Consider the following 24,019-nt stretch of genomic DNA (forward strand, 5'->3'; position numbering starts at 1 on the left):
GGCCACCGTCTGTGCCTACAGGGTCTGCCCCCAAGCCTGCCCCACACGTGTTCTCACTAGGGCCCCCCAGAGGAGGCAGGGGCTGGCCTCTCTGCCCCCGCCCCCCTCCACGCGGCCAGTGTAGAAAGCCATAAAGCTGCTGTCGGCTCGATGACGTAATACTATGCTGAAACTCGCCCTCCCCTCCTCCGCTCCCCTTCCCCTTCCCTGGATCTGTAAGGAGTCAGGACTCTAGGAATCTTGCCTTAGAGCCTGCCCAGCCCCAGAATCAGGCCCAGCTCTAGTCGAGCCGAGCAGGTTTCTTCAGGAGCCGTCTGGGGTGCTGACTGATGCTGCTGAACGAGTTCGGTGACTGTCCTAAGCACAGCTGGTCTGACACTGTTCCCACGGCGCCACCCCCACCCCCGGAGCAGGTAGGACGCCAGGAGAATGCTTGTACCCTTTGCTCCAGGCACTGAGGGACTGAGCTGGCTCTGACAGCCCCATGCTCTCCAGAGGAACTAAAGGAAACCAGGCCGGGCCTAGGAAGTCTGCTGAGCCCATGGGCGTGCGGTGGGTGCTGCTTGTCTGCTGTCCTGTACCTTTTTTAACCAAAATAAAGATTTCCCTCTTCTTGCCATACCGTTGGCTGTCTGGTACCACCTCTGCTTTGGGGTCCAGGGCTGGGGCCTGTGATGAATCTGCAGAACATCTGGCTTACCCTCATCGCGAGCCTTGTCAGCTGGTCAGTGCTGTTCTGGAGATTTAAAAAAGAGGCACAACGGAGCCAGAAGTGACACAGGCAGAGCGGCTAGTGTCATCGTCACCCTGCCCCTCTGGAACTCCTGGTCTCAGTTCCAGAGACCTTCAAACCTTAGCTGACCTCTGAACTCGGAAAGGTCCCAGCCTAGGCTGGGACAGAGGGTTTAACTCCAGTCAGGGACTGTCACACCCCTGAACTGAGCCAAGCCCAGGGTAACAATGGAAACTTCCCTTTCCCCAGTTGCCGCCCCACATCGAGATATACACAGTGTGCTGAGAGCTAAAAAACAATTACGGTGGCCATTTAGCAAGGGCTTGCCCACTCTCTTCCCTAAACCTATGAAGAAGGCAATGACAGCCTTTTTACAGGTGAGGGAACAGAGGCTCAAGAAAGGCACAGAAATTTCCCAGGGTCTCTCGGCTGATAAATCCAGGATTTGAACCTGATCTCTCCTCTGACCCTTCTGCACCACCCAAGGAATGAGTTTGGCTGCTGTGGGAGGAGGGGATCTCAGAGGGAGAAACCCTAAAATGAGAGAATGTCATTCAGAGCCAACAGGGGGCTTAGTGATGATCTGTGTTGGCCTCCTTGTACTGATGGGGAAACTGAGGCCAAAAGGCAGGGAGGGACCTGCTCAAAGCCTTATAATAGAGCTGGGATGCAGTTCCACACCCGGACCTTATTCCATTCTCTTTCCAATAATTCCACACTGTGTCCTCGACTGGAATGGCCTAGGAGACGTAGGGTTCTCTAAACAGCAGCACCTTGAGGAAGAAAAGACTCAGAGAGCTGAGTCACCTAAAAGTAATCTCTCTCCCAGAGGCAACCAACTAGTAGAGTGAGCTCTTAGCTGAATAACTGAACCCTTGTTCACAGCTAACCAAGGGAGAAGGTGCCATAGTTTCTTCCAGTCACCTGTTTAATTTGATCATTCCAAGACTGAAAAAATTTCCTAGGAAGTTCTTTGTGAAATCTAACCAGAGCCTGTCTGCTACAATCAGAGCCCTAGCCTTTTTCTCAATGGAGGTAGATAGCAACTGGTTGCTATCTTCTCTATGCCACAACCCTTCAAAGCCTGTTATTACTGGCTAAGACGGATTGGTTGTCTGTGAGACCAGAGGCTTTGATCCTGCTGGTAGGATGGATGCTATATGGGAGGGTGGGGAAGTAGCAGGCAGGATGAGGAAAGCCCCTTCGGGCTGCAGCCCCCGCTCCTGTCCTGCTGACTCAGGTGGCTGACAGTGGAACTCCGTGCCCTGCCAGGGCCTGCTGCCTCCTGCCTGCCTGGGCTCCTGGACTTGGGAAAGGGAGGCCTGGAGGCAAAGGGAGGTGCCTGAGACAGGAACTGAGTCAGGACCGACAGGCTAGAGCGGGCAGGAGGTGTTAGGTAGCCTGGCTCCCAAATTTTACCCCTGAGCTGCTTTAGCAGGGGAGGGGAAGAAGTGAAGAGGCGTAGTTTCCCCAGCTCATCGCTGTGCTGAGGGCATAGAGTTTGTGGTGTGAACCATCAGGTCTCCTGGCTTGAGTGGTAGGAAGAGAATGCTTCCTCCCTTGAGACAGAAGCATCTCCAAAATTCCTAGGCCTATCAGGCCCTGCCCTCCAGGTTTCTAGTGTTCTGGGATCTCCTGCTTTCCCCCAGGACTTGGGAAAGCCTGAACTGGATGACTAGTACGAAGGAAGGTCCTTGAGGGCCCAGGGCCTGCGCAGGCCAGAGGAACGTCTGGGCTGGAGAGCGAGGAGGCAGTGCTGAGCGAGTGCATCTGACCATTCATTCGTCTTCTCTGCAGCTGGAGAGGGTCTGGCCTTCGGCTGAGGCCTGGTTTGAGGCCCTTCCTTATTTCATAGAAACCAGCTCCATACTAGTGCTTTGAGTGTATATGTTTATAATAATAAACATTATTATCATGTGGATTTTTTTTCACATGATATTAATAGTTACCATCCACTCTACTAAGTGCTTTCTTCACAACAAGCCCCGTTTTATACTTAGGAGAACCAAGGCTCACAGAGGTTAAGTCACTTAGACAAAGCCACAGCAGCTTGTGAGAACTGAACCCAGGCAGTCTGATTCCAAAGATACTAGGCTATTCTGTCTGTCATAGAAAAATAATACACATTCACCATTGGTAACCTGAAGATACTAGGAAAATCCAAAAAAACCCCACTTAGACTCCTACTACCTAAAGATATACTCTGTAAATTGGTACTTTAGTGTATTTTGTTTCCAGCGTTTTCCGTGTCAGTGATCTGATTTAAGTAAAGCCTTCGGGATGGCAAGCCTAAAATCCCTTCTGCTTCCTTGGCAGACCTCATCTTTGGGCCTCAGAGTTCTGGCCTCAGAGTCCCTCCAGGAGGGGAGGGTGGGTATTCAGACACCAAGGGGAACTGGGGACGGACAGGCCTGTGAAATAGTCCTGGTTCAAGGATTAAACTGGCTGGATCCCAGAGAGAGGAGCCCCACCCCTGAGTCCCATCTGAGCTTTGGCTAGGGGTGGAGCAGTTAAGCAGGAACACACCCTCATAGGTGCAATGCCAACACCTTTAGGTGAAATTCTTGGCTGACACAAAGATAGCACCTCAGTGAACAGGGACAGAAGATTGGCAACAGAGCAGTCTCCATCTCTGAGGCCTCTGCCAGGGGCCAGGGGTGGGGCCATGGTCAACGGGAAGGGTCAGGGAAACTTCTGAGAGGCAGGCTGGGGAAGGCAGCACTCAGCTAGGACTGCTGCCCCGTAAAACAAAATGGCCTGTGTGACAGCCACCTCCTCTTTTTTCGGTCCTGTCTCTCTCCCCGGTTACTAGCATCCTGCCCTGGGGAAGCAAACTGGGCAGAGTACCCAGGTGGCCTGCTTCCCAGCCTCTGACAGAAGGCGGGCTGAGTCAGGCAGGAAAGTGGGATAGTCAGTGAGCTGGGTCCCCACCCTCTGTGAGCCCCACTGATGCATGATGGCAGGTGGCTTGGAGGGGCGAGGTGACCTGGTGTGGAGAGCCAGAGGGTAAGTCCTCAGACAAGTGGCAACAGGCCACCAACTTGAAAGGGAAAATTGTGCTGTGATGGGGAAGGTACCTAAAAAACCTACTGGGTGACTGATTACAAAGGCTGGGCTGGAGCGTCAGAAGCCGCTCGTTAAACACCTCATTAAGTGACACCCTGAACGCTGCTGCTTGTGCATTTTAGGAGCTCAGAGGGGACAGGACCCTGAGGGGGAGTGAGGAGTAGGGGATGGAACCATTTCAGGTAGACTCTGGAAGAAGCCTGCATCTTACTTCTAAATACAGCCTGGAGCTCACAAGTCAGAAGGCTTGATGGGAGAGAAGCCAAAGCTGTGTGACCCTGAGCAAATCTCATCCCTCTCTGAGCCTTAGTATTCCCATCTCTGCAGTGGGAGTAGTAGTCACAGTCCTGCCCATTTCACAGAGACACAGCAGAGACTATAGATCACGGGTACGAAGGTGCTTGGGAAACTACAGCCCTACCTAAACAATGAGTTATGTCACCTGAATCAATGGGGGAAATGTACCTGGCAGGATCAGGAACCCCATCCTCCTGCACCTGGCTTCATGGGCTCTGCCTAGGCCCACAGCGGTCAGGTAGCTGAAGCCATCCTCAGCCCCTGGAAAGACACGGTGAAGGAGGATCTGATTGGAGAAACTGGGGCAGCTACCTCATGTGGGAATGTAATGGAAGCCCTGAACAAGAGGGGGCAGCCTGGAGGCTGGAGAGGTGTCAGTGCAGGTGCGGCCAACGCCCAGATTTCTCCTGCTGACTGTCCCAATGACTCACCCCACATCCCAGCCCTTTCACCTTTAAGGAAGAGCCGGAAAGGGTGTGGGGGGAAGAGGAGAGGAGGCAGGTCCGGGGCCCCAGTCCCGCCCTCTGCCCCTCCCCACCCTGCTCTGGGCCTGGCCTTCCAGCCAAAAGGCAGGCCGAGAGCAGGAGAGGCACAGAAACCGGCATTGGTTCCGAGGCAGCCAGTTAGCCTGCCGCCTGTCTGTCTGTCCCCAGAGCCATGGAGAGAGCCAGTCTGATCCAGAAGTCCAAGTTGGCCGAGCAGGCTGAACGCTATGAGGACATGGCGGCCTTCATGAAGAGCGCCGTGGAAAAGGGTGAGGAACTATCCTGCGAAGAGCGCAACCTGCTTTCAGTGGCCTACAAGAATGTGGTGGGTGCCCAGCGGGCTGCGTGGAGGGTCCTGTCCAGTATCGAGCAGAAGGGCAACGAGGAGGGCTCAGAAGAGATGGGCCCGGAGGTGCGAGAGTACCGGGAGAAGGTGGAGACGGAGCTCCGGGGCGTATGCAAAACGGTGTTGGGCTTGCTCGACAGCCATCTCATCAAGGAGGCCGGTGATGCCGAAAGTCGGGTCTTCTACCTGAAAATGAAGGGCGACTACTACCGGTACCTGGCTGAGGTGGCCACCGGTGATGACAAGAAGCGCATCATTGACTCAGCCCGGTCGGCCTACCAGGAGGCCATGGACATCAGCAAGAAGGAGATGCCGCCCACCAACCCCATCCGCTTGGGCCTGGCCCTGAACTTTTCCGTCTTCCACTATGAGATTGCCAACAGCCCCGAGGAGGCCATCTCGCTGGCCAAGACCACCTTCGACGAGGCCATGGCTGACCTGCACACCCTCAGCGAGGACTCCTACAAAGACAGCACCCTCATCATGCAGCTGCTGCGGGACAACCTGACGCTGTGGACGGCCGACAACGCCGGGGAAGAGGGGTGCGAGGCTCCCGAGGAGCCCCACAGCTGAGCCGTGCCGCTGCCCTCCCTGCCCTGCCCTGCCCGCTCGTCCCCCACTCCTGGCAGAGAGGACTTGTACGGGGTGGGAGGCCCAACCCTTTTCCCCAAATGCTCTGCCCCAGCTCAGAAAGGCTCCACAGAGAGGAACCAGCAGAGCTGAGGCCACCTGGAGCCAGAGGATTCCATGCTTCCTGCAGCTGTCAGGTGCTCCTGGTCATCCCACCCAGCCCTGCTCTCTGCACCTCCGCCGCCCCCGCGACCCCACCCCTGAACCTGGCCACTTCCTCCCCACCCCGCCCCCCTCCTGCCCCTGCTGCCTCTGGATCTTAGGAATTGAGGAGTGTCCCACCCTTGCGGCTGAAAACTCAATTATGTGGCAGAGGCTGAAGATGTGAGAGAGAGAGAGAGAGAGAGAGAGAGAGAGAGAGAGAGAGAGAGAGAGAGCGCCCGCGTGTGTGCATGCAGCGAGCAAGACCAAGGAAGAGAGGGAAAGCATGTCTGCTGGGTGTGACCATGTTCCTTCTCAATAAAGTTCCCCTGTGACACTCCTCCTGTCTTTTCCAGTTATTGTGGAGGGACGGGACAGGGTTTGGTGTATGAGTTAGAGACCCTGACCTCCCATGGGGCTGGCTCAGTGACCCGCAGACAAGACTGTGGAACCAGTGACTCCAGGAGAGAGGCTGGGGGTCCAGCTCTCTCCATCAGGGTCTGGTCCCCCCAAACTGGTCGTCCCGGGTCAGGTGAGTGCAAAGACGGCTTGGAAGCTTCTCTGCCGGGGCCGCGGGGCGGGAAGCTTAAGAGCTCAGGTCTGAGGGGGACAGGAAACCAGTGCAGTCTCAAGTGTGAGGTCCGAGGACAGCGCCGGAGGGGTAAGCTGCAGTGAGCGGCTCTGGGCACCTGAAATCTGAAAGCGGGAAAGAGTCATTAGATCTGAGCGGAGGGGAGTACGGCCTGGGGCAGGGGTATGACGCCGCCTTTAAAAGCCCAGGTCTGAGAAGACCGCCCTCCAGCTTTCGGAGATGGGGACAAAAATGAAACGGGCTGACGACGAGGAGACTCAAGTTGAGTGGGAAGGGCCGCGAGGAGCGCGTCCGGCCTTGGCCGGCGGAGCCCTACACCTCCACGCCTCCCTAGCCCGGCTCCCAGCTGCAACACGCCTACGCATGCGGCCTCCCCGCTCGGCCAGACCTTCACAGCCCGAGGCTGGAGGCGGGCCCGAGGCCGGAGGCGGGCCCGAGGCCGATGTCATCCAATCACGGGAGGGAGATACTCAGGGTACCGCCCCCGGGGCCCGACTGACCAATAGGAGAATGAGCGGAGGACTGCGCGCTTTGCGTCTTCCCTCCGCCCATCCGGCCCCGCAGGCGCCGCGACGGGCTGCGCCACTGAGGGGCCCCGGGCCCCCGGCCCCCGCCGGGTGCCAGGTGCGGCGCTCTCTCGGTTTCACTCGGACGAGTTGCCACCCGCCCTACCCGAGAGCTCGGCATCCTGAGAGCGGGACAGGGCGGGGTCGTGCGGCAAAAGTAGTCCCTGCCCTCTGAGTCATTTGCTCTACCGGCGGTACCTGGGCCTGGCCGGGCGGGCAGGATCGGCTAGGAAAAGGCCAAGGTGTCCCCATCACACTCCGGAGCCCAGGCAGCACTGAACTGGTAACCAGGAGGCTTGGAAGTGTCCCTGACTGGCTTGGAAAAGCCATTATACCTCCCTGGGCCTCAGTTTCCCCTTCTGTATCATAAGGGGCTTGGACTAAATAAAGGCTTTCTAACGAAAAAATGTGAAGTTAAAACTGCCTGGGTTTGACTCCCAGCCTGCCTTGGCCAGGGCTCTTCACCATGCTTACCTTCTGTCCTCATTTGTGAAGTGGGGATTAAAAAATAGTACCTTCCTCTTAAAGTTGCTGTGAAGTTTGAGCGAATACATGCATGTAAAGTAGCCCATAGTACAATATTCAATACATGTTACCCATTATTAATCCTTCCAGCATCAATAGTCTAGGATTTATCCAGCATTTCTGTGCCAAAAGCAGAATAATCAGGCCCAGTACTGAGGCACAGCTTTACTGCCAAATATGACCTACATGATCACTGGGCCTCCTGAGAATACTGGCCTGACATCAAGTGGTCACTCCTCCACCTGACAGTATTGGGGGAACTCAGTCCAGCCTCATCAGGTTCCCCAGAGTCCAAGTTTGGTCACACCCATGGGACTCAAAGGGCTCTTATCAGAGCTACTAATTCTACAGGGGAAGCTGGCAGACCACTCTGATGCTTTCTGGGTCCCTCGTTTTCACCTCTCTTTTCCCAGAACGGTGTTGGGTTTCAAGGTTCCAAACCAGTCAGAGACTCTGGGAGAGGGCAAGTGACTTACCCTCAGCTCTGGAAGTGACCTGGTTTCTCTTACCGGACAGGTCTGGTGACTTCCTCTTAATGGGTAGGTCCTGAGAAAGGAAATTCTTTCTTTTCTCTCAGCATTTGACTTTTGCCTACTTCCTCTACACGGCTCATGGTTGCCCTCTATGGGGAAAGAAATGAGCTACCCTAAGGTAGCGTGTTGGTGTTGACAGATTTTAAAAGCAGATGCTATGGATTGGAATATCACCAGATCAGACAGCTAGCTGTGAGCTGGCTTAGGCACCAGCTTCTGAACTGGGTCCCAGACTTTTCTATCTAAAGCTTTCTTAATGTTACCCAGGGTAGGGTCTCAGTGAGCATTTCTTGTCATCTTTTCCTGGCCTAAATTTGACATTTAAAAATTTTCAGTCATATGCAACATTGTAAATCAACTATACTTCAATAAAATTAAAAAAAATTTTTTTTTCAGTCCAACTGCTAATGTATATGGAATTTCTCTTGGGGTGATGAAATGTTCTGGATTTAAATAGTGGTGATAGTCACACAACTTTGTGAATATATGAAAAAACACTGAACTGTAAACTCTATAATGAATTTTATGATATGTGAATTATATCTCAATTTAAAAAAATCAGTCCCAGAGGGCAAAGTTGGTAAGATTGCCAAGTTCTGCTGGAAATTTTGTGGTGGCCACTCTTTCCAGTTGTCCTCTCCACTTGAGCACTTTCTCTTTTTTTTTTCCGGTACGCGGGCCTCTCACCGTTGCGGCCCCTCCCGCACAGGCTCAGCAGCCATGGCTCACGGGCCCAGCCCCTCCGCGGCATGCGGGATCCTCCCAGACTGGGGCATGAACCTGTGTCCCCTGCATCGGCAGGCGGACTCTCAACCACTGCGCCACCAGGGAAGCCCCGAGCACTTTCTTTTAACCTTTTCCAAATTTCAAAGCCATCTTCAGGTCAAAACATGACTAGCCACCATCCCTTTCCCTTTAACACATACAGAGCTTTAGGTACGCTATCTAGTCCTCCAACTTCTTTCACTTATGTAAATACATTTATTCAGTCGTGATTTCATACCTACTTGATTCTACCTCTAGGTTTGCAACTATGTCCTGGGTTTATTTTTTATCTCCCCAGAGAGCTCCCTAAAAATGGTAACTTTGTCCCATTATTCCTCCTCCTTCCCACAGTGTCTCCAGCAAGCTTTTGTGTGCAGGAAGGAGCTCAAAACTTAGTTTTAAAACTGTCTTTCCAAATGCCTGGAAACCAGGTTAGTGCCAGGTCCTCTATTGTGGAAATGGAAATATAGCTAGTTCTGGGATAAAGCAAAGCTGTCTAGATAGAAATTGGGCTCACAAAGAGTCAAGTAACCACAGTCCTGTCCTTTCTGCACTGCCAGGTTATCCCCCAGGTAACAGAGGCCCAGGGCTTACAGAGATTTTCCTCTCCCAAGAATTTGAGTTGTATGGGGAAAATTTGCAACCTAAAATTCTCTAAAGAAGGTATCTACTCTTCTCTCTTATACGCAGTTACTTCAGAGAGCAAAGTCCAAATTGGTTCTGTAGATCCACAGAAGTAGGTGATGGAAAGCAAGGCATTGGGGTTAAGGTACCTTCTCAGAACTAACCGGGAACCCTAGGCCAAGGCATTGGGGTCAGGCAGGCCAGTGTCTCCTTCCAGAAAGACAGAAAGGCACGATATTTCTACACACCCACACACACACACACACACACAAATGTCCAAGTGTCCAGTGCCTTTTTGGGAAAACTTGATTCCAGATGCTTGCACCAAGATTGCTCTTCTGACCAAAAGTGCCCCACTCCTGCTTCTTCCTAAAGAACAGAATACAGTAATAAGAGCACATGGCATGACTGCTATGTGCCAGGCAGTTTCACACCTTATTCCTCACGGCAATACATATTATCATCTTTGTTTTGCTTATGAAGAGACTAAGGCTCAGAGCCACTTGGACACCTGGGCTTCTGGGGCTATGGGAAGTTGGCTCCCTGGCTGGACATGGAGGACACAGTGGGTTGGAAATGAGGCATATGGCTCTCCCCTACCCTCAGCAAGCCTGATGCCACTGAGGTCTGTGTAATCTGAGACTCTTCCTTCCAAAGGGGACAGGAAGAGGAGGTGAGCAGCCCAGAGGAGGCTGGGTAAAGGCTCAACAACCAGGGGCAAGAGAGAGAGGAAAAGGGGGAGGAGGGAGCTACTCAGCCTGATAGAGAATTTCCCTCCAGCATTTTGAGGTAGTTGGGCCTCCCAGCTTCTTTCAAAAATGGGGTGGGCCTTAGTAGTGCTGGGAAGTCACTTCCCTGTCTCCCTCAGGAGCCTTGAGAAAGGACAGAGAATCTCTCAGATCCTAACGGGACCCTCATCTTCCCACAGACCCTAATGGGATCAGGCTTCCTATTCTCAGCCAGCTGTGGGTGAGCGTTTTGCTACTTCAGAAACAGCTGAGGGCAGACTGGCTGTGCTTCAGCTCTGTGGGCTTTAGGGTGTCACCCTCACTCCTAAGCCTCTTTGTCTGGGCTGGAAGCCTTTCCAATTAGCTGTGGTCACTGATAGTTTCCAAACACTATCTTCCAGTTGTTGGAAGTCCCCAATTCAGAGCCAAGATATGCATAGTATAGCCCAGTGTCAGTGGTTAGCAGAGAAGACCAAGAAGGTCTCTTGGAAAGCATTCAGGGATGGTTTCCTCCCTCTGGAAGTTCACGAGTGCCAAGTGAGGTCGGGGGTGAGAAGAGCACTTCCAGACAGTGCCTGTGAGACGTAAAGTGGCACTTTTCTGGGAGGCACTTTGGCAATATGAATCCAGAACCTAGAAAACATCAGCTATTTGATTTCTAGGACTTTATCATAAGTTAAAAGTCAGAGAGTCAGAGTGGCATGGACATATATACACTACCAGACGTAAAATAGCTAGCTAGTGGGAAGCAGCCCCATAGCACAGGGAGATCAGCTCGGGGCTTTGTGACTGCCTGGAGGGGTGGGATAGGGAGGGTGGGAGGGAGGGAGACGCAAGAGGGAAGAGATATGGGAACATATGTATAACTGATTCACTTTGTTATAAAGCAGAAACTAACACACCATTGTAAAGCAATTATACTCCAATAAAGATGTTAAAAAAAAAGAGAGTCAGACAAAGATGTTAATCACAGCACCATTTACAATAGCAGAAAAAATTGCTAACAACTTAAAGGCTAACCATGGGAGTCTGGATAAACAATGTTATAGCCATACTCCAGAATATTATCATGTAGACATTAAAAAGGTCCTTATAGTTTTAGTTACATGAAATAATGTTAACTGAAAAAAGCAGGTTACAAAGCATTAACAATATATCCCACGTATATAAATGCTATAGCTATCCCTCTGAATGCATAGAAAAATAAGACTGAAAGAAAAAACACAAAATATACATTGGAATAGAAAATTTATTATAAATATTTTAAAATTATTTATCTGTGGTGGGATTACAGGTGACTGATTTTCATTTTCCAAGCTTTTCACTTTTCTATCAGGAAAAAAAGAAATCTTAAGGACAGTCGTCATATGCTGACAAATCGAGGATGGTCTTTCTCTTACCCTACACACTTCATGCTGAACAGACCTCACCTGGAACCCAGACACCTCTGCTTTTCTGCACTGTGCTATCCCCTCCCAATCATGACAGGGGGGATAGAAAATCACATTGCTATCAGTGGGAAGTGGACAGAGCTCCATTTACTAGAGGAGAAAACACCCTTGTTGTCACACCAAGGCCTGAAAATAAAGTTTGGAATTTGTCCATCCTTCTTCACTTGATGACTGCAGAGAATAAATGCTTAGGGTGCTTGCATATGAGGCCATAACGTTCTAAATGATGCTTCCTTCCAGCTGGTGTGCTTTGGTGATAGCTGGGGCCTCCAGGATGGGGTAAGCATCAAAACCCATGACCACAGCTATTGGTATTAGTTTCAAAAACACAGCACCCACCCTCATGCCCTAACTGATGAGGGATCTGTCTGGCAGCCTGGGTGTCATTATTCCTGGGCTCCAGGCCCCATAGGTGACTCACAGCCAGCCCCAGGCAGTGCCTCCTGGCCTCAGTTTCCCTGGCTTGCACTGTTGACACTCCCCACCCACTGTGTACAGTGTCAACAGGGATGAGGTGCTCTGAACTCCTTAGATGAGAGTCGGGGGAAGGAGCACCCAGTTATCATCCCCTGTCCCGCCAGGCGTGGGAGTGGGGGTCGGCTGCTTTCACACTGTTCCAGCCCGAGGGGCCTCCTCACAGCCCCTTACTCTTCTGCCTTCTGCTCTGGTGACCAAACGTGAGAAGCAAAGCCCAGTCACCCCCATCTCAATGCGACTTCAGAACAGTTTTCCTAAATTGAATTCTCCAACTGTCCGAACCACCAGTCATCTATCTTCCCCCTGATTTATGATTCAGTAATACCCTACAGGTGTCTAAATTCTTTCTCCTGATTGGTTACAAACCCTGTGGGAGGAGGGCCCTGACTTTTCACCATTAAGTATTCAGCAAAGTGAACTATGAGAGACACAGGCTGACTGAAGTTCAAACTCCTCATCTTTCTGTTTCCTCACAGTAAAGTGGGGCTTAGTACTATTCCCCATCTTGTCTATATCCCTAGGAGCTGCTGTGAAAGCCACATGAGGACTGTGTGTGTGGAAGCTCTTTGTAAAATGCGAAGCTCTTCCCATGTATTAACAGCACTGAGTGTCTGCAAATAAGACTACTGGCACGACAGCCATCTGTCCCCTTCTGCCTCCAGGTTACAGCCGAAAAAAAAAATCAAAATTAAAAAATAAGCCTGGGATGCTACCTACTGGTTGAAAATGTGAATTGCATCCAACCAGTTGTAAGAAGAGCAAAGGAAGCAAACACCAGTATTTCCAGCTTCAAGCCATCTTGATTTTTCCCACAGCCCTCATAATATCAGATTATATACTGATATTTTCCTTTAAGCAACTCATTTTGTATAAATAATTTCATGTTAAAGTGAACTTTTAATCACTACTATAAATGGAAAACTAGTTAACACTTAACCTCAACAATAAAACCGTGACATAAATACAACGAAAATAAAACATTACAAGATCTGCTAGGAAGTGTTGTCTGTGAGACCTCAAGTTTGAGGTTCACTGTTAAAACTGAAGATTAACCAAAGAGCATAACTGAGGACTGAGAGTCAACCCTCTAGTGTGATCCCGTGCTTTGGGGGAAACACTGCCCTGTAGTATGAAGAATAGGACTCTTCTGAGGAAGGGGCACATTCCCATATTCCCAACTCACTTGGCCTGGATGATTGAAGAAAGTTTGGAAGCCACAAAAAGTAGAAGATAAACTCTTGTATTGTAGCACATTCCGTCACAGCCCGAGTGGGACCAGTATTGAATCCCTGGTGGCAGCGCCCAGAGTTCATGAGGCTGTGATTAGTGCTCTGCTTGGCTACATGTGTGGCTTTTGGCCAGAAGTCCTCCGCGAGGCTGAGTATCCCCTTGCCAGTCTCCCAGCTCCGGCTGGAGGGGCTGCCCTTGGATCCGCAGGCCACTGGGCTGTCCGCTGCTCACTGGGAGCCGCCACTCTCCCCAGTGCTGGGTCGTGTGTCTTGTTCTCCAGAGCTCAGCTTGTTGCTATAGCTGCATGGCCTCCTGCTCCACTGACTGCTCTGAGGGCGCCACGTACTTCTCCTGCAGGCCCAGGGTGCTGAGGGAGGGCTCGTCAAGGCTGATAGCACAGGCAAGGATGGAGAACTGGTCTGGGTAGGATCTGACCTCTGTGATGCATGCCCTCTAGCTGCGTCTGGAGGTTCCTCCCATCCCGCTCCCTTCCTCATAATTAGAGCTTCAGGCAACAGGGAACAATTGGGTCTGAGAAGTCCCTCAAAGTAACCAGACCCAAATGCTCCTCTATCTGCCTCTTGCCCACACTGCAGAGAAGCAGAGAACCAGAGAGCACTAACCCTCCAGCTCTGTGTTGTGGCACGTGCTCTGGAGCCAGGCCGTGGGGTTAAACCCTGATTTTGCCACTTCCTTTTTCTTATCTGTAATACAGAGTCGTGAGGAACTCTGTCAAATGAGACAACGAATATAAAGCGCCCAGCATGGCAACCGGCACACAGTAGGTGCTCAGCAAATGACTTCTCTGTGACTTCTCTGCTTCAGCTAAAGGAGGGAACTCTCTGCTTGGGCTATAGGGTGCCTTCTAGCTCTCTCTGGAATAGCTGGAAAGTGGGGCAGGAAGGACATCAATCAAAGTCACACAGGAAAAGACCACGACACTGCCCATGGAGCTGTGTGAGGCTGGCCGACCTAAGGCCTGGGTCTGGGGTCTGACTATGGCTAGGCTGGCCACCATGGCTCTTATACTAGAGGACTCCAGCGTCAGAACTTGAGATTCTACAACCAGGGAGAGTGAGGTTCCAATACATCCCATGGCCCCCTCAAACACAGCACAGCTGCCAGTTCCCATCCCTGCCACCCACATGACAAACCTGCCCTCTCCTCTTCCTTTTCTTGCCTCAGTGACCACAACCACCCCCTACCACTAACTAAACCAGAAACCTGGGAGTCTAACTTCTGCTCCACCTCCTTCTATCCCATAACCACCTGCTCACCAGCTCTGGCTGTCTGTCTCCTTCACATTTTTTCAGTCCACACCCTTTTTGCTATTCTCACTACTAATGCTGCATCCCATCTCACCTGGAGGCTGTAAAGACTCTCCTGTTCCCAATCACATCCCTTAAATGCATTTTCCGCACTTGGAGGTGCTTTTCAAGAACGTACATCTGATTGCGTCATGCTCCGCTCAACAACAGTATGCTGGTTCCCACTGGTCACCCGCGGCCGAAGTCCACACTCCTCCATCGCCTACCTCCCCTTCCCACTGCATCTCCCTTTCCCCTTCACACTCAAGACACCAGGCAGACCGAACCCCCTGCATCTCTCCTAAGTGGCCAGTGCTCGCTCATGCCTGGGCCTCTGTATTTGCTGCTCCTTCTGATCAACAGCCTCCCTTGTCCTCAGGTACAAACAACCCTGAAGCCTTCCAAGGGACCAGTTACCAGGGAGCCCACTGGTCAACATAAAATCAGTCATCTGCAAGGGCAGACATGGCCATTCCTGAGCCCCTGGCCTCCCGCTCTTGGCTGTGGCGGAGGCTAGCGAACAAGGATACGAGGAGAAGTGGAAGTCAGCTCCCACCGCGGCAGACATCACGGCCTGCAGGCTCCGCTGCTCCTGGACCCCAAAGCAGTAGCCATTGGCTTTATCCACAGCCTGCAGGACCCGCTGGATACTCTCCTTGTCCTGGGCAGGGAGGAGAGAAACAGCTCTGAGTGAAATAGAGGTATGTGGAATTGAGGTTGTACCAAACCGATTGCAGTCTCCAAACACCCACCTTGATCTTGCCTCATGAAGCCTCTGTCCATGCAGCTCCCTTGGCCTGGAGTACTTTTACTTGTCCCCAGAGGCCCGGCTACACCTCAACTTTCCTGACTACCAACCCACCCAAATTAGAACAGATAAGCACCTCTACGCACACCCGCAGTCCCCTGGGTTTGTCTCCACTGTGGCTATGACCCTTTCCATCTTACTAACTATTAGCAAGTTATTGACTCATCTGCCTCTCCTACTTGACTGTGCACCCCTTGAGGTCGGGAACTTGTTTGTCCAGGCATCCCCAGTGCCTGGCACAAAACCTATCTAACAGTAGGCACCCAATAAATATGCATGTAACTTATTTGTTCGTCCACATAAAAGTGGTAAGAATGGTCCCTATATCACATCATGGGAAAGAGAGATGAAAATAATGCATGTACAGTCCTCAGCACAATGCCTAGCATAGAAAGCCTTCAATAAGTGGTAATTGTATGATTAATATTATAGGTTTCACCTCCTCGTTTTAGAGGAGAAAAGTGTGGCATTAAACAGAGAAGAGACAAGTTCCGTTAAGTTTACCCCCAGCAGAAAGGAATCTAACACGCACCTTTGTCTCCCAGGTTACCTTTGTAGGGTGCAAGGTGAGAGGCACAAGGGCTGGGTACTACTTTGCAAAGTCAACAGGCAGCTGCCCATCTTGAAGGAGGCTGAAAGACTTGTCCCTGGCCTTGGCCAAGTCCCTTGCTGATGACTTTCTGAACTCATCCTTTTTCGCACCGAGGAGGGAACATGTGTAGAGAGAACCCAGCAAAACAGAACAGGGGAGCTTCCCTGGTGGCACAGTGGTTAAGAATCTGCCTGCCAATGCAGGGGACACGGGTTCAATCCCTGGTCCGGGAAGATCCCACATGCCGCAGAGCAACTAAGCCTGTGCGCCACAACTACTGAGCCTGCGCTCTAGAGCCCGTGAGCCACAACTACTGAAGGCCGTGAGCCACAACTACTGAATCCCACACACCTAGAGCTCGTGCTCCGCAACGAAGAGTAGCTCCCGCTTGCCGCAACTAAAGAATGCCCGTGCACAGCAGCGAAGAGCCAACACAGCCAAAAATAAATAAATTAAAAAACAAAAAAACAGAACAGATAGGGCCAAATTTGGTCTACCCTCTTTACTGGAATCCTGCCCACCACTGGTCTCGAAACCAAGGAGACTGAACGATAGTTGGACCTAGGACAAAGACCATTGTTTGAGGCCTCAAAGCCTCCTGGACCCGTAGCCTGCTGTGCTCCCAGGCACTGCAGAGCCAAGAGCCAAGGGACGAGGCCTCTCAGTGCCCAGTACAGGCACCCCTCGGAGATACTGCGGGTTGGGCTCCAGAGCACCAAGGTAAAGCAAATTTCATGAGAACGTGAGTCACACGGATTTTTTGGTTTCCCAGTGCATATAAAAGTCATGTTTACACTATACTGTAGTCTATTAAGCATACAGTCAATAGCATTATGCCCCAAAAAACAATGTACATACCTTAATTTAAAAGTACTTTATTGCTGGGACTTCCCTGGTGGCGCAGTGGTTAAGAATCTGCCTGCCAATGCAAGGGACATGGGTTCGAGCTCTGGTCCAGGAAGATCCCACATGCCGTGGAGCAACTAAGCCCGTGTGCCACAACTACTGAGCCTGTGCTCTAGAGCCTGCAAGCCACAACTACTGAGCTCGTGAGCCACAACTACTGAACCCGGGAGCCTAGAGCCCATGCTCCGCAACAAGAGAAGCCACTGCAATGAGAATCCCCTGCACCGCAACGAAGAGTAGCTCCCGCTTGCCACAACCAGAGAAAGCCCGCGCGCAGCAATGGAGACCCAACGCAGCCAAAAAAAAAAGTACTTTATTGCTAAAAAATGCTGACCATCATCTGAGCCTTCAGTGAGTCATAATCTTTTTGCTCGTTGAGGGTCTTGCCTCCGTGGTGATAGCTGCTGACTGATCAGGGTGGTGTTGCTGTGGCAATTTCTTAAAATAAGACAACAATGAAGTTTGCTGCATCAACTGACTCTTCCTTTCACGAATCATTTCTCTGTAACATGCAGTGCTGTTTGACAGCATTTTACCCACAGTAGAACTTCTTTCAAAATTGGAGTCAATCCTCTCAAATCCTGCTGCTACTATATCAACTAAGTTTACGTAATATTCTAAATCCTTTGTTGCCATTTCAACATCCTTCACAGCATCTTCACCAGGAGTAGATTCCATCTCAAGAAACCACTTTCTTTGCTCATTCATAAGAAGCAACTCCTTATCCATAAAGTTGTATTATGAGACTGCAGCAATTCAGTGTCGTCTTTAGGCTCCACTTCTAATTCTAGTTCTCTTGCTATTTCCACCACATCTGCAGTTACTTCCTCCACTGAAGTCTTGAAGTCCTCAAAGTCATCCACGAGGGTTGGACGCAACTTCTTCCAAACTCCTGTTAATACTGATATTTTGACCCCTTCCCATGAATCACGAATGTTCTTAATGGCATCTAGAATGGTGACTCCTTTCCAGAAGGTTTTCAATTTATTTCGCCCAGATGCATGAGAGGAATCACTATCTATGGCAGCTACAGCCTTAAGAAATGTATTTCTTAAATACTAAGACTTGAAAGTCAAAATGACTCCTTGATCCATGGGCTGCAGAATGGGTGTTGTGTTAGCAGGCATGCAAACAACATCTCTATCACAGCTCTTAGATGCCCAGGTGCATTGTCAATGAGCAGTAATATTTTGAAAAGAAATCTTTTTTTCTGAGCAGCAGGTCTCAATAGTGGGCTTAAAATATTTAGTAAACTATGTTGTAAACAGATGTACTGTCATCCAGGCTTTGTTGTTCCATTTATAGAGCACAGGCAGAGTAGATTTAACAGAATTCTTAAGGGCCCTAGGATTTTCGGAATCATAAATGAGCACTGGCTTCAACTTAAAGTCACCAGATGCATTAGCCCCTAAAAAGAGAGTCAGCCTATCCTTTGAAGCCTTGAAGCCAGGCACTGACTTCTCTCTAGCTATGAAAGTCCTAGATGGCATCTTTTTCCAGTACAAGGCTGTTCTGTCTACATTGAGAATCTGTTGTTTAGTATAGCCACCTTTTTTTTTTTGGCCACACCGGCCGCTTGTGGGATCTTAGTTCCCCAACCAGGGATTGCACCCCAGGCCCTCAGCAGTGAGCGCAGAGTCCTAACCACTGGACCGCTAGGGAATTCCCAGTGTAGCCGCCTTCATTAGTTATCTTAGCTAGATCTTCTGGATAATTTGCTGCAGCTTCTACATCAGCACTTGCTGCTTCACCTTGCACTTTTATGTTATGGGGATGGCTTCTTTTCTTAAACCTCATGAACCAACCTCTGCTAGCTTCAAACTTTTCTTCTGCAGCTTCCTCATGTCTTTCAGCCTTCATAGAACTGAAGAGAGTTACAGCCTTGCTCTGAATTAGGCTTTGGCTTAAGGAAATGCTGTGGCTGGTTTGATCTATCCAGACCACTAAAACTTTCTCCATATCAGCAATAAGGCTGTTTTGCTTTCTTATCATTCCTGTGTTCACTGGAGTAGCACTTTTCATTTCCTTCAAGAGCTTTTCCTTTGCATTCACACCTTGGCTAACTGTTTGGCACAAGAGGCCTGCCTAGCTTTTGGCCTATCTTGGCTTTTCAACATGGCTTCCTCACTAAGCTTAATCATTTCTAGCTTTTAAAGTGAGAGTCATGGGACTTCCCTGGTGGTCCAGTGGTTAAGACTCTGTGCTTCCACTGCATGGGGCATGGGTTCAACCCCTGGTTGGGGAACTAAAATCCTGCATGCTGCATGGCCAAAAAAAAAAAAAGTGAGAGAGGTGAAGCTCTCCCATTCACACGAACACTTAGAGGCCGCTGTAGGGTTATTAATTGGCCTAATTTCCACATTGTTGTGTTTTAGGGAGTTTTAGGGAATAAGGAGGCTGGTGGAGAGGGAGAGATGGGGGAACAGCCAGTCAGTGGAGCAGTCAACACACAACATTTGTGGATTAAGTTCACCATCTTTTTTTTTTTTTTTTCCAGCCACGCCATGTGGCTTTCGGGATCTTAGTTCCCTAACCAGGAATCAAACCTGTGCCCTCAAAAAAAAAAAAAAAAAAAAAACCTGTGCCCTCAGCAGTGAAAGCACAGAGTCCTACCCACTGGACCATCAGGGAATTCCCAAGTTCACCGTCTTATATGGGTGCAGTCGATGGTGCCCCAAACAATTATAATAGTAACATCAAAGATCACTGATCATAGATCAGCATAACAAATGTAATAATAATGAAGAAGTTTGAAATATTGTGAGAATTATCAAAATGTAACATAGAGACATAAAGTGAGCAAATGCTGTTGGAACATGTACTTGGTTCAATGCAGGGTTGCCACAAGCCTATAACTGGTTTAAAAAAAAAAAAAAAAAAAGCAGTATCTGTGAAGCACGATAAAGCAAAGTGCAATAAAATGAGGTGTGTTTGTACCTGGATGTTGAGAGGGATGAAGGAGACCAGGCTGTAGTCTTCGATGAGCTGCACCAGTTTCTCATTGAGCTGACGGTAGTGGCGGAAGAAAGGATCAGAAGCCAGGTGGTCAAGCAGGTAGGAGAGGTCCAGGACCTCTGTGTAGTAGTCCAGGTTGAAGGCTAAGAAGAGAAACTGGTTAGCACAGGGAACGATAGTCAATATCCTATGATAAACCATAATGGAAAAGAATATAAACAAAGAATGTATATATATGTATAACTGAGTCACTTTGCTGTACAGCAGAACTTAATACAACATTGTATATCAACTATACTTTAATTAAAAAGAAAAGAAAAAGAAGAGAAACTGGTGTTCAGGAGCAACTGGCGTCAGGCTAAAGACCTGAGGACAGGGACCGTATTTTTTTCCTTCTTCCTTTGCCTTCATTCACTCACTCACTCATTCATTCATTCATTCAACAAACATTTGCTGAGGCAGTGAAATGAACTTACTAAGAAGAAAATACTTGATTTCACTTGTTGGCTCTGCCACTTACTAGCTCTATGGGCAGTTACCCACCTCATGGGGCTACTGTGAGGATTAAGTGCTATAAACCCCAGTGTCTGGTTCAGAGAAGTGCTTGATCAGTGGTAGTAAGGTAGAACATGTACCAATAATAGTGCTTGGTCCCTGCCTCAAAAAGCTCATAGCCAGGCAGAGCTCCTAGGACCTGGCACACTATCTAGCGCCTCTATCTAGCAGGATGGCCTCTTGGGAAAATCACTTTCCCTTTCCAGGTCAGTTCCTTCTTAGTGTAAAATGAGAAGATTAGACTAGATGACTCAGAGGTCCCTGACTCAGTTCTATGAATACAAACTTCGCCCTAAGAGAAGGAAAGTGGGCCTCTCTGCACTGTCCACTTCTGCCTGGAAGACTCAAGCAGCTGGGCTACTCAGCAGGTCTGTCCCAAAGTGAGCCGAGGGAATCAGGCTATTGGGATCGACTGACTCACTCCCTGAGCTCTGCTTCCTGTGTTCTTATCAGCTCTGATTAGAAACTGACACCCCTGTGCCTGCAAGGAAGAAAGTGCTGGGCCTGCCGACAAACTTCTTGGATTGTCTGACAGGTACATTTCTCACTGAGAATGCAGAAACTGCAGCCAGGTACACTTGGTTTAAATTTTATCTCAGTTAACAGGCTAGCTGAGTGACTGACCTTGGGCTATTCATGTAATGTCTCTGGGCCCCAACTGCCTGATCTGGTTTGTACCTCAGTCTCTTGTGAGGATAACTGGCAGGAGTCAGAGCTAGAAGTGTAGAGGACCAGCATGTGGCCATCTGGGCTGCAAGCTGTGAAGGGGGAGACAGGCTTGGGAAGACACAAATCTGGACACAGATAAAATGGGGCTTTTTATCCCCATCCTTCCATGTCCCAACCGGCAGCCAGTCACCCTCCCTGGACAAGGCCCTGACACTTCACTCTCCCTACAACCTCCCTTCCTGCTCACTGCTGGTCATTTCAGCTATTCTTCTCTAGGTTCCTTTGTGGCTGAAGATGCTATTTAGGGAACTAATGACCCAGTCAGCAGGGCACTAATTTTTCAGGAAAAAAAATGTTGGCCATAGACCCCTAGGCAACGCCCCTGCCTCATGCCAGCCTACTTCTCTCTCAGTCTTTCCCACCTTGACGAACGGCACCTTTATCTGTCCACTGGTTCAGTCAGCAACCTGAGAGTCATCCTTAATTCCTCTGTCTCTATATCCAATCCACCAGCAAATCCTATTTCTTGAGTAAGTTTTGAATCTATCTACTTCTCTCCATTCCCACTACCACTGCCTGGGCTGCTGCAAACACCTCCTACAGGATCTCTGTTTTCATTCTTGCCCCTTTCAATTCACAAAGTAGCCAGAAGGGCCTTTTTAGTTCATGGTGTTCCCTTGCTTCATATTCATCAATGGCTTTCCTCTGTGTTTCAACAGTACAGGTTCTAGCCCCTGCCCACCCTTCCCCTGGGCACTATCTCAGCTACCCTGGGCTCCCTTCACTCCCCATCCCCTTTTCCTTGAACACAAAAAGCTCTTTCCCAGGACTTCCCTGGTGGCGCAGTGGTTAAGAATCCGCCTGCCAGTGCAGGGGACATGGGTTCGATCCCTGGTCCGGGAAGATCCCACATGCTGCAGAGCAACTAAGCCCGTGCGCCACAACTACTGAGCCCGCGTGCTGCAACTACTGAAACCCGCATGCCTAGAGCTTGTGCTCTGCAACAACAGAAGCCACCGCAATGAGAAGCCCGCGCACCGCAAGAAAGAGTAGCCTCTGCTCGCCGCAACTAGAGAAAGCCCGTGCACGGCAAAGAAGACCCAACGCAGCCAAAAGAATAAGTTAATTAAAAAAAAAAAATTGGGGCTTCCCTGGTGGCGCAGTGGTTGAGAGTCCGCCTGCCGATGCAGGGGACACGGGTTCGTGCCCCGGTCCGGGAAGATCCCACATGCCGCGGAGCGGCTAGGCCCATGAGCCATGGCCGCTGAGCCTGCGCGTCTGGAGCCTGCGCTCCGCAACGGGAGAGGCCACAGCAGTGAGAGGCCCGCGTACCGCAAAAAAAAAAAAAAAAAAAAAAAAAAAAAAAAAATTGTGGTTCATGTGAAATGGCAAAAAAAAAAAAAAAAAAAAAAACAACCCACCAACAAACAAACAAAACTCTTTCCTTAAGGATTAGGGAAATAGAGACCCCTATTGGTCCCTCTGCCTAGGAACAGTTCTGCCTTGGCTGGCTCCTTATCACTATTCTGGTCTCAGATGGTACTGTTCACTCCCCTCACTCCCAACCACTCACTATCCCATCACTTTCTTCTAATTCCTTCATAATACATATCACCATCTGTAGCTCTCTTGTCTCCAAAACCCAGAACAGTATCTGGCACAGAGTGGCACAAAATAAATGGGCAGGGGTCAGACCTGACTGTGGCTACTATCACCAGGCCATGCATGGTCCCTGGAAGCAGCTTCCTTCAGCTGAGATCTCTGCTTCACTCCAGCCCAGCCGCTGCCCTACTTTTTGCCTGTCAGAACAGGATCTCTTACCCAGCTTCCCATAGTGTTCAATGAGGTCCATCTTGGAGAGGAGGTTGACATGGGGCAGCTCCACATGCAGCATGGTGGCCAGGGAGGTACATAGTACCGAAATGAATTTGGCAGGGTCTGTGCAATAGTGAGAATCCACCAGGTGGACAGCAGTCAGCTGGGAGGGAAGGAAGAGACAGGGTGAGAGTGGCCTGAGGAGCCAGGGAACATTAGGGCCTATGTCTCCCCCATCAGATTGGGGACTTCTGAGGGCAAAGGGAAAGTCTTCCCATTAGTTTTTTCCTGCTTCTGTTTCATTCTAATAGCCACAGTCATTTCCTTATTCCAGATGTGGGGCATCTTTTCCTACAAGATGCCTTGCACTGAGCCTCCCAGTGGGCAACTGGTTCAATTCCCACTGCACCTGACTCTATTCTTTCATTTTCTTTTGCCCACAAGTCACAACAACAATTACCATGCCACTTTCCACATAACCCCTTCCATACTCCCAATAATCCCAAATTGGGTACTGACACATCCATTTTACAGATGAGAAAACTGAGGTTCAGAGAGATAAACTGACTTGCCCAGGACCACACAGCGAGTCAGTGGCAGTGGCAGAGCCAGAATTCGAACTCACATCTGTTTTACTCTAAAGCGTCTTGGCCCCTACCTCGCTGTGGGACATGGGGGCGTGGCATCTGTTCTCCTCCCTGTCTCAGTTCCTCCACCTGCAAAATGGGCCTGCCCGTCCCCAGACGCACCCTGAGGTCCCACTGCGCCATCTGGGAGAAGATGCTGCGCAGGGCTCCGTGGTGCGTGCAGAGCTCCACTTGGCCAGGGCAGTCGAAGAGGAAGTAGTGGCCGCGGAGGGGGTCGAGCTTGGCACGCAACCAGTCCAGGTTGGCCTCCAGGTACTCCATGCAGTACAGCAGACCGCCGTTGGGCCCCAGCTGCAGCGCATCCATCACGTCGCCCAGCCCCACCAGCTCGCCCACGTCCACGGCGCACTCGTACGGCAGCCCCTCATTGGCCGGGTCCAGGTTCACCACCGCCACACGCCGGCCCAGCGCGCGCAAGAACTCACTCATGCCCAGGCAGTACGTGGTCTTCCCCGAGCCCGGAGGGCCGATAACCGCCTGCCCAAAGGCCGTGGTCGGAGCGGCCCCCGCCATGGGCAGCCGGCACAAGGCCCCGTGCAGAGCAGGTAAGCTCGGCAGGGAAGCAGGGCGGGAGCC

At 50.5% G+C, this 24,019-nt stretch overlaps 2 protein-coding genes across 3 annotated transcripts; one reads left to right on the top strand and one right to left on the bottom strand.

Annotated features, from left to right (window-relative positions):
- The first annotated feature begins 4,678 nt into the window (after nucleotides 1–4,678).
- Nucleotides 4,679–6,038, top strand: SFN (stratifin). The gene has a single exon (XM_079698138.1). It carries the CDS (start codon nucleotides 4,754–4,756, stop codon nucleotides 5,498–5,500), a length of 747 nt encoding a protein of 248 aa, XP_079554264.1. The 5' UTR covers nucleotides 4,679–4,753; the 3' UTR covers nucleotides 5,501–6,038.
- Nucleotides 6,039–13,183: 7,145 nt separating this feature from the next.
- GPN2 (GPN-loop GTPase 2) lies at nucleotides 13,184–23,956 on the bottom strand (the record flags this gene model as incomplete). 2 transcript variants are annotated; one of them, XM_079698448.1, is made up of 5 exons in its annotated part: nucleotides 13,184–13,556; nucleotides 15,027–15,157; nucleotides 19,740–19,900; nucleotides 22,803–22,959; nucleotides 23,615–23,956. In XM_079698448.1, 5 exons carry the CDS (start codon nucleotides 23,954–23,956, stop codon nucleotides 13,484–13,486), a joined length of 864 nt encoding a protein of 287 aa, XP_079554574.1. In that variant the 3' UTR covers nucleotides 13,184–13,483. The 2 variants fall into 2 exon arrangements, with proteins under 2 accessions (XP_079554574.1, XP_079554573.1); XM_079698447.1 differs by having other exon boundaries at nucleotides 23,546–23,956.
- Between the last annotated feature and the right edge of the window lie 63 nt (nucleotides 23,957–24,019).

The sequence above is a fragment of the Hyperoodon ampullatus genome (assembly GCF_949752795.1).
Source record: "Hyperoodon ampullatus genome assembly, chromosome: 2".
Taxonomy (NCBI): Eukaryota; Metazoa; Chordata; class Mammalia; order Artiodactyla; family Ziphiidae; genus Hyperoodon; species Hyperoodon ampullatus.